General features: G+C 54.1%; 1 protein-coding gene across 2 annotated transcripts in view; it reads right to left on the bottom strand.

Moving 5' to 3' along the window:
* Positions 1-13,742, bottom strand: part of TOGARAM1 (TOG array regulator of axonemal microtubules 1) — an 846,610-nt gene that overhangs the window by 158,963 nt on the left and 673,905 nt on the right. For both annotated transcript variants that reach the window (XR_014968891.1, XM_085626936.1), the window contains exon 18: positions 8,699-8,817. Coding sequence is in view for 1 of the 2 variants with exons in the window: in XM_085626936.1 (XP_085483062.1) it covers positions 8,699-8,817 (119 nt within the window). In the remaining variant the exon portion in view is untranslated. The remainder of the gene's footprint in view (positions 1-8,698; positions 8,818-13,742) is intronic.

Here is a 13,742-nt window from a genome sequence, read left to right on the forward strand (position 1 = left end):
GCACTGGCGTAATGAAAATTGAGGGGGCCTCCCTGCACGGTAATGATGCAGGTAATGCAGAGGGCATGATGTTTGGTGCCTTGTTAGGCACAGACTTATTTGTAAGCGGCACTAGCGTCAGAGACTGTGAAGGTGCAAAATCTGGCGGTGTCAGTATTGCCAGATCTGCCAAACCTGAAAGAGTAGGGGTGTGATCCAGAAGGAAGGAAGGCCATCCTTAAGATGTACAAAATAGCCAGATGAAAGGCCTTGAGCTATGTAGGCTCAGGACATGGAGTCAGGACCTCGAGATTAATCGTTTTAGGTTGAAGTCTAGCAGACAGCACAGCTGTGGGGGGCCATTCAGAAAGCTTCCTTGGGAATGCATTCCACCCATTGCTTACAATTGGCTTTGTGGCTTGCAACTCACATTTGCTTGCTTTCTATGTGATGTCTTTATTTGTTTTAGGCTGTCCAGCCTGAGTTTGTCCCTCGTGAAGAGCATTCCTTACTTACTGTACCCTTCCAAATACTGCCTTTCTCTAAATAGGCTTTTAAATCCTGTTCTTATTTTGTCACATTAGTTGTGCATTCAAAGACAGAGGTCAAATGTCAGGATCTGTCTTACGGAGCTTGGTGTCTTTTTCTGATTTCTAAGTTAGAGGATTTATGTGACAATCTTTCTGTGATGGGCTTTTTTCTAGCACACAACGAAGTTTAAATGTCTGTAATGAACTGTACAGACATTTCCACTCTATGCTGCTGTGCTCTACTCTGCACTCTACGCCACTCTACACTACACCACAGCACTCTATGGCAATGTACTCAACATCACTCAAGTCTACTCTGCACCACTCTAATCTACGGCACTGCGACACTCCAGTCTACAACACTCTATGCCAACTTATGCTACTCCACACCACTCTCCTCTTTGCCACAAACATTTAGCCATGCTGAACAGCAGCCATGCTGGTGTACAACATTGATAAAACACATTGGAAAAATCAATAGCTCTTGCATAGGCAAGACCTATTGGCTTTGCCAATGCGTTTTTAACATTGAAACCAGCTCACTTGGGGGGCGTGGCTTAGGTTCAGAGCATGGCGGACGCTTCTTGCTAGAGCTCCGCCACCTCGGCTACCTAGCCGCCGACTATCCTGCAATTATCCTCTCCCTGTGCCACCGCAGCGGAAGCGCTTGTCCGGGAAGCCGACCGGGAGCGCCGGACGCGCTGGGGAGCCGCCCAGGACGGTGGGGCGAAGAGAACGAGGGGTCCTTCCTGGGCCGGGGAGCGCGGCTACGCGAGGCCGCGGCTTGGGGCCTTCTGACGGTGCCCGCCTCGCCGGGAGGCGGTGGGCGACCGGCTGCTCGAAGGACGCCACCGCCCCCGTTGCCCCCGGATATCCTCGGCTGGGGAAGTGTCAGTATCGGGGCCGGTCCAGGCCGAACATCACGGGCAGCAAGGCGCTTGGTCAGCGGTGCTGGCCTGAGCCAGCCGGGTGGTCGCGACGGCTGTCGGGCCGGGTCCGTCCCTCCACGCCATCTGGGGGTCGGATGAGCGCCAGTACCAGCGGAGGCGGAAAGACACGGGCAGCTTGCAGACTGGGCCTGAGACGGCGGCGGCCGTGGTTTCCGACGTGCCAGCACAGCGGCAGCGGCCCCTGGTCGGCTAGTGGGCGAAGCTGCAGGTGTTGAGACGGGGCCAGACCCAGGAAAGAGGCTGAGGAGCGGGCTGTGCCCCGGGGCCGGAGATGCGGCGGAGGTCGGCTGGGGCCCGCCTCCCGTGCGCACCTGGAGGCTGTTAGGCCCCGAGCGACTGTGGGGGCCTGCGGCCCACGGAGGGCCTACGGCGGCGATCTGAGGAGCGACTCTCCCGGCCGGGAGGTGACACGGGGCGTAAGAGCTGCGCGCCGGGGCCGGGCTGAACTCGGGAGGCCCCTCATCGTGAGCAAGAGAGCCGGGACTCCACTGTGGCCGAGACGCGACGGGTGGGGCAGCAATATCTCTGGCCCTCATCAGCGACACGAGGATATCCGTCGGTATGGGGAAGGACCGACAGCTGGGGGGGGCGGCCAAACAGCCCACCCTTGATCATTTTGCTAAGCCACCGACGTCCAAGGACTCCTCTGAAGGCCTGTCCCACGACTCGGCTACCCTCCTGGCCGCCATTAACAAATCCCACGCATCCTTGGAGGCCCAGATCGGCGCGGTGGGGTCGGAGGTCTCATTTTTGCGCCAGGACATGCGCAAGGCGGTGGAACGGATCACCGAAGCTGAGAACAGGGTCTCCTCAGTGGAAGATAATGTTACATCTCTCCAGGCAACGGTGGACAAATTGACGGCCACGACACGAGACCTGGCCGCCAGAGTGGAGGACGCGGAAGGTCGGGCCCGCCGCAATAACGTGCGCCTGGTGGGCTTTCCAGAAAATTGCGAGGGGACGTCCACGCTTCAGTTTCTAACAGATTGGCTCCTCAAGGTCTTCCCAGCGGAACACAGATCGCCTTGCTTTGTGGTTGAAAGAGCTCACCGGGCGCTGACCCAAAAACCTCTGCCGGGCGCGCGGCCCAGACCGGTGATTGCGCGCTTTCTGAACTATGCGGACAGAGACGCTCTCTTGCGACATGCCCGCTTACATGGAGACCTCATGAGATACGACTCACACCCCATCATGATCTTCCCCGACTACACTAGGCTGGTCCAGCAACAGCGGCAGTCCTATGTCGAGGTCAAGAGGCAGCTCCGCCAATTGAACCTATCCTATGCCCTGCTCTTCCCGGCTCGGCTGCGAGTGATCTTCCAAGAGAAAACTCATTTCTTCGACACGCCGGACAGTGCCCTTCGGTGGCTGGAGGAGCGCCACGGAACTCGGCCCCACACCCCACCGGCCTTGGACTCAGATTCCTCACAGACTTCCCATCGACAGGCGCAGCAGGATGGGGCCTGCCGCCCTAAACGCCACAGGTCGAGCGCCAACTGGCGCTCTCGCTCCCCGGCTGCGGCGGCCCCATAGATTTGGCGCTCGAGAGCTGCACTGATCATCAATTTCCCGACGGACTGGTATCGTATGAACAGGCACATAGTGACTCCTAGCGGCTATGGTAGCCCGTCCCTAGTTTGGTTGTGGGGGGAGGGCCTGATGGGGGGGATACATTGGTGGTCGCGCATCTGGACTCAAGTTGGAGCCGATGGGAGATTGGCACCGTGACAGATACTTCATGTTTGGGGAAGTATAGGGGGGGTTAGGGTGGATATGGGTGCTGGGGGTTCGGGGTTCGAGGGGGTGGGGAGGGAGCTGTTTTGTTATGGGAGTTGTTGTTCTCGCACACACATCACCACGAAAGGTCCGCATCCCCCTGGGGGGGGGGGGGGGCTTTTCCGGGTCTATTGCTTGATATGCTATGGCACAGAGTCATACCGCCGGCCCGTTGGCCGTCCTGAATGTTGTGTCCTGGAATGTTCGGGGCCTGCTAGACAAGATTAAGCGTGGGGTGGTGCTGCGGGCGGGTACGGCGCACGGCGCGGATGTTCTTATGTTGCAAGAAACCCATCTTCAGGGGTCCAAGGCGCCGTGCCTGGCACGCTTCGGGTACACCACCGTCCTGCATTCCGGCTACACTAGGGGTTCCCGAGGAGTAGCGCTATTAATTCACCGCAGGGTTCCCTTTTAGATCGACAGGCGATGGGTAGATGACGGAGGGAGGTACATTATTGCGTCGGGAATGCTGGGCGGGGAACCAGTTACCCTTGGTAGCGTGTATGCGCCCCCGCCGCTCGGCCAAACGTTTGTGGAGGTAATTACGCGGGTCTGGGGCGGGCTGCCACAGGGCCTAGTGTTGCTGGGTGGGGATTGGAACGCCACAATGGGTGGGTTGGACAGGCTGCGCATGCAGGGGCAACCAGCGGCTCACATAGACTCCCGATTGCACTCGCTAGCGACCACCTTGGGTTGGGCTGATTCCTGGCGTGCACTACATCCGACACTGCAGGGTTATACCTACCTTTCGGCGGCCCACCCCACCATGTCCAGACTAGACTACATTTTCATTACCCATACTTATCTCTACAGGGTGTCCCAGGCAGAGATCCTGCCCAGAGGTCTTTCGGACCATTCGCCGACACAGGTGCGATTGCGCCTGCTGACTCGTAGGACGCCGTGCCACTGGCGTATGTCGCCATGGCTCCTCAAGGACGCAGAATATAGTGAAGCTCTAGGCCAGGCAGTCTCAGATTACATGCAGCATAACGCGGGTACTGCGTCCTCTCCGGCGATTTTCTGGGCAGCCATGAAGCCCGTGCTCCGGGGCATGGATATCAGTTTCCGAACGCACGCTAAGGCGGCCCGGCGGGCAGATATAGAGGAACTGGAGGCCGAACAGGCGCGGCTCCTCCAGTCTTCGGATCCCCTCACCCAGCGAAATCTGCTGCATGTCCAGCGTCAGCTGGGCCAGTTGCTGACGGATAATGCTAAGGCGGCGTGGCTCGCCACCCAACACCGGATATATCAATGGAGGGATAAGTCCAGCCAGATGCTGCACCGGCTGTGCCAATCTCGGGATGCCCAAACGCAAGTCCCGTTCCTTCGGGCGGGCGACGGTGGACTCCACACCTCCCCTGAGGCGGTAGCGCAGGCGTTCGCTGCCTTTTACCGGGATTTATATGCGAAGCGGGAGCCCCTTGATGGGGCGCTCATTGATGAGTTCCTCTCTGATATTCCCCCCGTGCGCTTGACCGATGCCCAGAGGGATGCACTTGACGAGCCCATTACGCTAGACGAGCTTCGCACCGCAATGACAAATCTGCGCCCGGGCCGAGCCCCTGGACCCAACGGCTTTCCGGGAGATTTCTTCGGGCCCCGTGCAGCGGTACTGGGCCCGCACCTCCTTGCGGCTCTGGAAGACGCAGTGGACCATAACATTCTCCCCCTCGACTGGCGACACGCCGAGATAGTGGTGTTTCTGAAACCTGGTAGGCCCCCGGACGATCCAGGCTCCTGCCGGCCTATCTCGTTATTAAACGTTGAGCCGAAACTGCTAGGGAAGGTCCTGGCGGATCGGCTGCGGACATGTATATCTACCCTAGTCCACCCCGATCAATCCGGGTTCATGCCCAATAGGTCGACCAGACATAACATACGCCGGCTTCACAATGTCATCGCCGAGGCCCGGCAACTGGATCGGCCCACTGCTCTGATCCAAGCTGATATTGATAAGGCCTTTGACTCCCTTAGCTGGACCTACCTGTTCAAATTGCTTGGGGCGGTGAACTTGAGGCCCCGTTTCCTGGCATAAACGAGATTGCTGTACACTGACATATCGGCCTCCGTTCGGGTGACGGGCGCCTGTTCCCCTTCTTTTCCGATCAAGCGGGGGACGCGGCAGGGATGTCCGCTGTCCCCTCTGCTGTTCGCGTTGGCGATCGAGCCCTTGGCGGCGTGGTCCCGCTCCGATCCGGTTATTCGGGGTATGGACTGGCCCTCGGGCCACTCCGATCGCATCGCGTTATATGCCGATGAGGTCTTCTTCCTTACGGACCCTTGGGCCTCCGGGCCTCGGGTGCTTCAGATTCTGCGGGTGTTCGGCGAGACTTCGGGCCTCTTGGCTAACCCGGCTAAGTCCACTTTCTTTCCCCTGTATGAAGACCAGAGAAGCCAAGCTTGGGCCTCCCAGTTAGTGCTGGCCCAAGATCACATCAAATACCTAGGGGTGAAGGTCACTCGTACACCGGATCTCGCGTGGTCTTTGAACATCGCGCCCCTGCTGACCCAAGTCCGCAATGAAACGATGGTGTGGTCACACCTTCCACTCTCCCTCTACGGCCGATCGGCCATCTTCAAGATGGTGACATTACCGCTCCTCTTGTACCATCTTCAACATTACCCAGGCGTGGTTCCGTCAGCTTAATGCACTTTTGAATGGGTTCTTATGGCATGGCGGGCCGGTGAGGGTCGCCTTGGCGATGTGTGTGCAATCTACCTACTGCGGGGGCATAGCGGTGGCGGATGTTCAGGCATATTACAGGGCCGCGCATCTTCTAGTTATAAACGACTGGTGGTACGCCTCCCCCACGGACCCAGCCTATGCATTGGACCGGGCCGCATTGGCGGAGACGCCTCTGCTGCATTTCCTCTATAGCCGTTCCCCGCTGGGACGGCTGCCTCCTGCGTGTGCCACGGTGGTCCGGATTTGGCGGCAATCGGTCAACTCCATCGGATGGCGCGGCAGGCTTACGCGGGCCACGCCATTGTGGCAGGGTACCCTGCTCAAGGAGACGGCAAGTTTGGAGGGCTTTCGTTATTGGGACATGATAGGGATTTCCACGCTGGGGGACATCATGAAGGGGGTGTCGCTCAAATCCTTCCAGATGTTGCAGGCTGACTTTGAGCTGCATAAATCCCAATTTCACAGATACCTTCAATTGCGACACGCTCTCACACCTAGCATCCAACATCTTGACACTCTGCCAGAGTTCCACCCACTAGAAGGCAGAATTTTAATGGGGGACCTCGGGGATCACAAAATTCTGAAGATTTATCAGACGCTGACAACATTCATGAGCACCACCCTAGATAATACCAAGGAGGCGTGGCAGCGAGATATCCCCACACTCACGGAGGATGATTGGGCGGAAGCTATCGCGGGTCCGCGATATGCGGCAATGGCCACCAAATACCGATTTATACAATTCAAATATTTGCATAGGGCATATTACACTCGGCACCGCCTCTGGCGCATGCACTTAATTGAGTCCCCCACGTGTCTGCGATGCGGCGACGGTGACGGCACGTTCATACACACGGTGTGGGATTGTGGGCGGCTGCGCCCGTTCTGGGAGGCGGTTCTGTCATGTTTGGGGGGGTGCTGGGTTGGGAGCTAACTCCCGATCCCCGCTTAACACTGTTACACTGTACCGAGGAGATAGGGGGCAATATCTATAAGCGACACCTCCTGTTCCTGGGTTTGACGCTGGCCAAACGAGATATTGCCCAACACTGGAAGTCCTCTGCCCCGCCCCCGGTTCTGGCCTGGAAGAAGGCGTTAGATCGCTGCATGTCCGCGGAAGAGGCGGTATTCTTGGCCAGGGGTTGTCCGAACAAGCATGGTAAAGTCTGGAAGAGATGGGCGCGGTATCGGGGCATCGCATTGTCCGTACGGGAGGGTGCAGCGACATTGGACCCAATAGAGAGACTGATTAGAGCCCCGGGGGCTTCCCCTCCGAGACCCCATGACCTGTGAGCGGAGGGAGGGTAACCAGAATGTGGAGCAAACGCTGATAGGAAATGTTGCTTATTTATGCTGGACTGTGGGTTGGTGTGCTGTGCGGGAGGGGGGGGGTTGGTGGGTCTGATGTTCTGCAGACCAGGGGGGGCTGAACAGGGATGCCCAATTCTCACTGTTCTTCTATCCGTATTGGTACCTTGTATGGGGGCGAGTTCCCCGGTGTCCTTAAAAGTGCCAATAAAGTTTGTTGTCAAAAAAAAAAAAAAAAAAAAAACAGCTCACTTGGAGAGAAGAGACTGGCTTGGGGATCAGCATTAAGTCTTTGAACTTGAGCTGGACCATTTCCTCACTATGGATGTTTTGTGTTATTTGTGCCAAGAACTCCGGGATATGGCTTTCTATATGGTGTCTTACGTGAGTGGATTGTCAACAACAGGGGCAGCCCGGAAAACCTGAACCAGGGGCAAACAATAATGGAATCCAAACAAGGGCTCAAGTTGACACAATATGTGCATCCAATTTTTAAAGGCCTAAAAAAACATTCTAATGTGAGAAATTTGAAAAAATAATAGAGACATTTTTTTTCAATGAAGAAGCAGAAGAGAAAGAAGAAAAGAGAAAAAGAGAAAAACCCATGTGTGAATATATACAATTCATAGAAAAAGTTTTTATTTATTATTGTCAATTGGATGCACGTTTACATGAGTGGACCAGAGACAGCTTTGTGGAGGCTAGGCTGGCTTTGGTCAAAAAGAACTTGGCCTCCCATTCTCTGAAGGTCTTCAGATGCATTGAGGAACAGGAGTTGCAGGCGGATGTATCCTGGTTCCAGCTGTCACATGGAACTAGTAAAGACATCTTTGTAAAGCATATATAGTATGGTTTAAACATTATGAGGAAACATTTGACCTAGTCAATTTCAAAAGTGGAGGAATTTCATCAGTGGACCAACTAGAGTGATCAGGACACATGTGAGTAAGACTTAGAAAAACGGGAACTGTCATCGATGCATTAGTCGGTGTCTTGAATCTCCCAGTGCCATTACATTCTGGGTGGGTTAGGCCTCCTGGCACCGCCTACCACAGCAGGAGAGATATTGCTGGGAAAAGTTGCAGGAACTAGTCTGATGCCTGAAGGATATTCATAAGGTGAGGAATCTGGGGGAAGAAGTATCACTCAGAACCCATGAGTTGGCAATAGAAGCTCAGTGGATATCTGAGATGTGGGCTGCGTGATAAAATTAACGAGGATACAGGTAAACAATATTTCAATACATCTAAATTGTGCCCGAAATACAGTTAACTGACATTCCTTTCACAGCCAGGTTTTCTAACAAATTTGCATCTTAATTTGCATTTTTGGATGTAGCTTTATGAACTCACTCATGAGATGGTCAAAGGTCATTAAGAACCCTCTCGTAAGACAGTCACATGGTCTGACTGGAAAAATTCTCTAGAAGAGAATAACCAGATTTATGACAGGTTTGATTAGATTCTCACCTTTCAGTAACATTGAGTCCATCCCTAGATGTAGAGGAGGACCTCATGCCCCGGAAGCTACCATAATGAGAACGTCTACCTTTTGCAGAGGGAGTTTCGATTGGCATCTCTCCAAGACCCTGTAAAAGAAGAAAAGCAAACAAACTCTTAAAGTGTCACCTCACTGCATTTCAGTGTCTTGAAAGGGTGCACCTTGTTTAGTACACAAAGCTAATATAAGTGTTAATTACGTTGAATTAATAGCATAGCAGGAACTAAAGCAAACACAAGAAGATGATGGACGGAGTGCTAAAAGTAACTAAACACAATGGCATCTTCCTTCCCTGGCAACATTTCAAACAAACGATCGAACAGTCACAAAACATCAATACTCTTTGAAATCACTGTTTTTATGACTGACTCTAGGCTACTAACATTTTTTTTAGTTTGATGCGTTTCCTACAGGCTGGGAGACAAGATAATCTGCTTACTTTCCAAGACTAAAATGTGACAGAGCACCAGCACTTGGAGCCTTTACTTAGGATACCGAGCTAATGAAAAGGGAGGGAGATGGCAAGTAAAGGTTAAACAAAGCAAGAAGGTGATTGAATATGTGGAGACGCTGGGACCGGGGAGGGAGAATGAAAGTAATTGTTATGCGAGAAATGAACGGGGGAGAAGGAACTAGGGATAAAATAATGTGGGCGGAAAAGCAATTGAGTACAGTGGGATCGAACAGAGCAATACAGGAACTAGTACGTGCAAGATAGATTCAAGAAAGGGAGAAAGAAAACAAAAGATTAAAAGAAAATATAGAAGTGGTGAGTTAATGTTATTTGCAACAACAAGAAAACACATTGCAGACAGAAACAAAACACATGCACTCACATGGAGTGACAATAGGAAAAAGTAGTTAACTAAATGTGAGCAGTGGAAGGATAAATGTCATCCAAACAAAATTATGGTAAAGCAGCTGTGCCACAGGGGAGAGACAAATACAAGAAGAGGAAGAGAAGCTATTAAATAAAAAGCAAGCAAATGACAGTGACAACAAAGCAACCAATGGGCGGGGCTAGAGCGAGTAGCTAGAAGCCTGGAGGTAGTACAGTACAACGATGCTGACCAGAACACAGCAATCTGCAGGATTGTTCTACTAAAACTAGAGACCCCCACAAAATGAAATGCTGTAAAGAATATGTGCATTGTCCACTAGTCCCTCTTTGCCTCAAGCTATGCATAACCATAAGATCTTCATCCTCCGTAATGCCTTTATTCTTTCTCCATTACAATCAGAAACTAATATTCACAACTCTACCACCAAAGCCATGCACTAAAGTAGCCATCCTATGTATGTCTCTCTTAAGAAGGACCCTGACATACATTGTTTTTATTACAGGTCAGTGACCCATATTCCCCAGGACACTGGAAAGTGCCTATAGTCAATACACACCAATGGAGAGTTAGAGGTTATCACCCTAGCACAACCTCCATTAAAACATATACATTATTATAAATGCTAGGAACTGGTAAGAGAAACTGCTATTGGGCCCCTTCCAAAAGTCTACAGGTATCAAAGATATCTGGATAGGTCACCTCACCAACTTATATTGTGACATGCTTCATCACCGGTGACTTATCCACACCATGGAAGGAATAATACAAACACGGTGGACTCAGCTGTATTCCGGGAGTTCTTATTAGTTCTGTCAAAACAAGTCTGGAGTTGGAGTCTCTATCAGATTAAAAAATATCATCAGCGGCATCACCTACACTGATAACCCTACCAGTTACAAGGAACACTTCACGATCAAGATAAGCATCACAGCTAACATCTCCCTCAACAGACCCTCGTAGACAGATCACCAGTACCCATAACTTTTTCGCCAGTTACATCATGGATTTCGTTGCACCACTCATCAACGACAGCACCTACATCATCCTTGGAGACCTTAACTTTCACCTAGAAGACCTCTTTGACCCAAACTCTTAAGGCCCTTCTTGAAACCTCGGAAGCCTTGGCCTCACCCAGCACGTTACCGAACCCATTCACATTGCCAGACACCTACCTATTGGACCCGATTTTCTTCTCAATCAGCAACATCCCAGTTGACAAGCCAGCAACTACACCCTGGACAGACTCCACCCTCGTCAGTTTCAGCATACCCATCCCCCACCACCAGAGACTAGCCCTCAATGGAACTGCCTGACACAGGTGGAGAAGCATCACAGAAGAGGAGTGGGCTTCCGCCCTCTCTGCATACTGGCTCCAGCGCACCAGCAACACACCAAAAGCCATCAAGAACGTCACCAGCTGGACCACTGCATGTTCCGATATTCTGGCTCCCTTCAAGTACTACCCAATGGCAAGAGCCAGACCACAGGTCAGTTGGTATACAGAGGAACGTAGGCTGATGAAACGTCACTGTAAGCAACTGAAGCACAAATGGAGAACAAGTCAAGACACCACAGATAGGGAGGAGCCTAGCGCGCAACCAAGATGGCCGCGTAGGTGCGAGGCTCCCGAGGACCTCCGCGACCTCCTGTATAAATCCTGACTATATCCTGTCCTTGACGAGGGGACTGTGTTCGTGAGGCCGAGCTGAGGTGCCATCCGTTTTCCGTTTCCAAATCGGACCTCGGACACCGGCGGGAGCATCCATTGAGGTTTGCGGCCTTCTCCACGCCGGCCCCCCGGATTGGAGTTGTGGGGCGATCCGGAGACAAAGTGAACAACAGCGGCGGGCGAGGCTGGGCGATTCGCGTACCCCGCGCTTTCACTTTCGCTTTCGCGCCCTCCTTGCTGCCAAGCGAGGTAGGGTCGCGAGGCGGCGTGCGGTGGTGTGACTTCATCGGGGTGCCCTGCCGGCCCGCCAGCTGTGATCTGCCCTTCGGAGCTGTGGTCGCCCTCCCCCGGAGCCCGTGAACCGGTCTGTCAGCCCCTTTCAAGGAGATTGGCACGAGTTGGGGACTGGAGCCATGTCCACGAAACAAGATGGCGACCGGGCAAAGGTGAAATCGACCCGCCGTGGCGCAGCCCCTAAGTCTAACAGCATGGACCGCTACACCCTCCAGAAGGGATCTCCAGAGGCGCCGCGTAGGTCCCCTGTTGGCCCGACTGATGCTCCTGCTTTGCCCGCGGATCTGACCCTCCGGGACGTCATGGGCGCCATCGCCGAGATGAAGGCCTCAGTCGACCAGCGCTTTGACACTCTGGCGCAAAAGATTGACTCGGTCCTCGTGGATGTGGGCCTGGTGAGGGCCGATCTGTCCAAGACGAATGACCGGGTCGACTCTTTGGCCCACACCACCTCGGGCCTCACAACGGACGTGGCGGCCCTCCAAAAGGAGGTGCGCCGACTGGGCCAGGCGAGCGCCCTGATGGATCGTCGACTGGAAGATTCCGAGGGTCGGGCCCGGAGGAACAATGTTCGCATTGTCGGGGTGCCGGAGGGACGTGAGGAGGAGGCGGCGGATCTGTTTGTGGAGGACCTGATCCTCACCCGTCTCCAGCCCCGGGGGCTGAGTAAACTCTTCGCTGTGGAACGTGCCCACAGGGTCCCCGGAGGGAGACCTAAGATCGGAGCCCCTCCGAGGCCTCTCATTGCCCGGATCTTCAACTTTCGGGACAGAGACGCTATCCTGCAGACTTCTAGGCAACAAGGACCGGTTAGACTCGACAATATGGATGTAAACTTCTATCCTGATTTTACTCCGGCGGTCCAGAAGCAGAGACTGAGTTTTCTCGGAGTCAAACGTCGCCTACGGGACCTGAACCTCAAGTATGCGATGCTTTTTCCAGCGAAGTTGAGGGTAGAGGTGGATGGCCGCACGCACTTTTTTGATCGTCCCGAGGCGGCCGGGGACTGGTTGGACACTTTGCCCGGGGATCGGGGCCGGGGGGGTGGGGGGGGCGCGGTTGGTGGGGAGGGCTTGCCGGATCAGGACTGAGGGACTAATAGCAGGCCTTGCTCTGGACAATATTATTGTCATCATTGACTGATTGTGTAAGTTCCCCTCCCGTGGAGGTCGTACGGGGTCTCTTGGGGGCTTTCCCTCCTCCTCTGGGGGACTAGTTAGTGTTTTCATCTATGGGGCGACAGGCACACTGCACTTTGGGGGGGCTGTTCGGGCTCATGCAGGGGTGCAGGGAGGGGGGAGTTCTGTTGGGACGGGTGGGTTGGGGTGGGGTGTTGTTCGTTTTTACCGCAAGGCAAACCCTTTACTGTATTGGTGTTTTTGATGTGCTCTCGGGGGGACGAGTGATGGCTTCTGTATGTGATGGGGGGTAGGGACTTGACTTTGTCTTGGAACGTTAATGGACTGGGGGACAGGATTAAGCGAGGTGTGGTCCTGCAGTATCTGAAACGAATTTCGCCACATGTAGTCTTTCTGCAGGAGACACACCTTATTGGTAATTCCTTCTTTGCCATGAATCGGCGTGGCTATCGTTTGGTGGCCCACTCGGGCTTCACGTCTGGCTCGCGGGGAGTGGGCATCATGGTTAAGAACTCGCTCCCGCTGGAAATAGATGAGGTGCGCCATGATGAGAGGGGACGCTACACTGCCTCGTGGGGAGAATGGAGGGCAAAGTGGTTGTCTTTGTTTCAGTGTATGTCCCACCGGGGCTACAGTCTACCACTTTTGCGGACCTGGGGCGCCTCCTCCTTGACCTTCCGGGGGGGCTTCTGGTGGTTGGGGGGGATTTCAATGCGGTGGTTTCTGGGACTATGGATCGTCACCCCCCTAGGGACCTCCCCCGGGCGCAGGCATGGCTGTCCGGCCTTTTAGATACATTGGGATTGGTGGACTGCTGGCGCTTAAAACATCCCACGCAGCTGCAATACACCTTCCATTCGGGTGCCCATGGTAGCCTCTCGCGGCTTGATCATATCCTTGTCCCTGCGGCCTATGCTGGGAGGGTGGGAGAGGTGCGCCATCTGGCGCGGGGTATTTCAGATCACTCCCCGCTCCTGTTGCACTTTGGTGTCCTCCCGAGGGGGGAGGGCAGGGTAGCTCCAATCAATGCCTGGTATCTGCGCGACCCCACTATTCGCGCTGACCTGAT

The sequence above is a fragment of the Triturus cristatus genome, chromosome 9 (genome assembly GCF_964204655.1).
Source record: "Triturus cristatus chromosome 9, aTriCri1.1, whole genome shotgun sequence".
NCBI classification, from domain to species: Eukaryota; Metazoa; Chordata; class Amphibia; order Caudata; family Salamandridae; genus Triturus; species Triturus cristatus.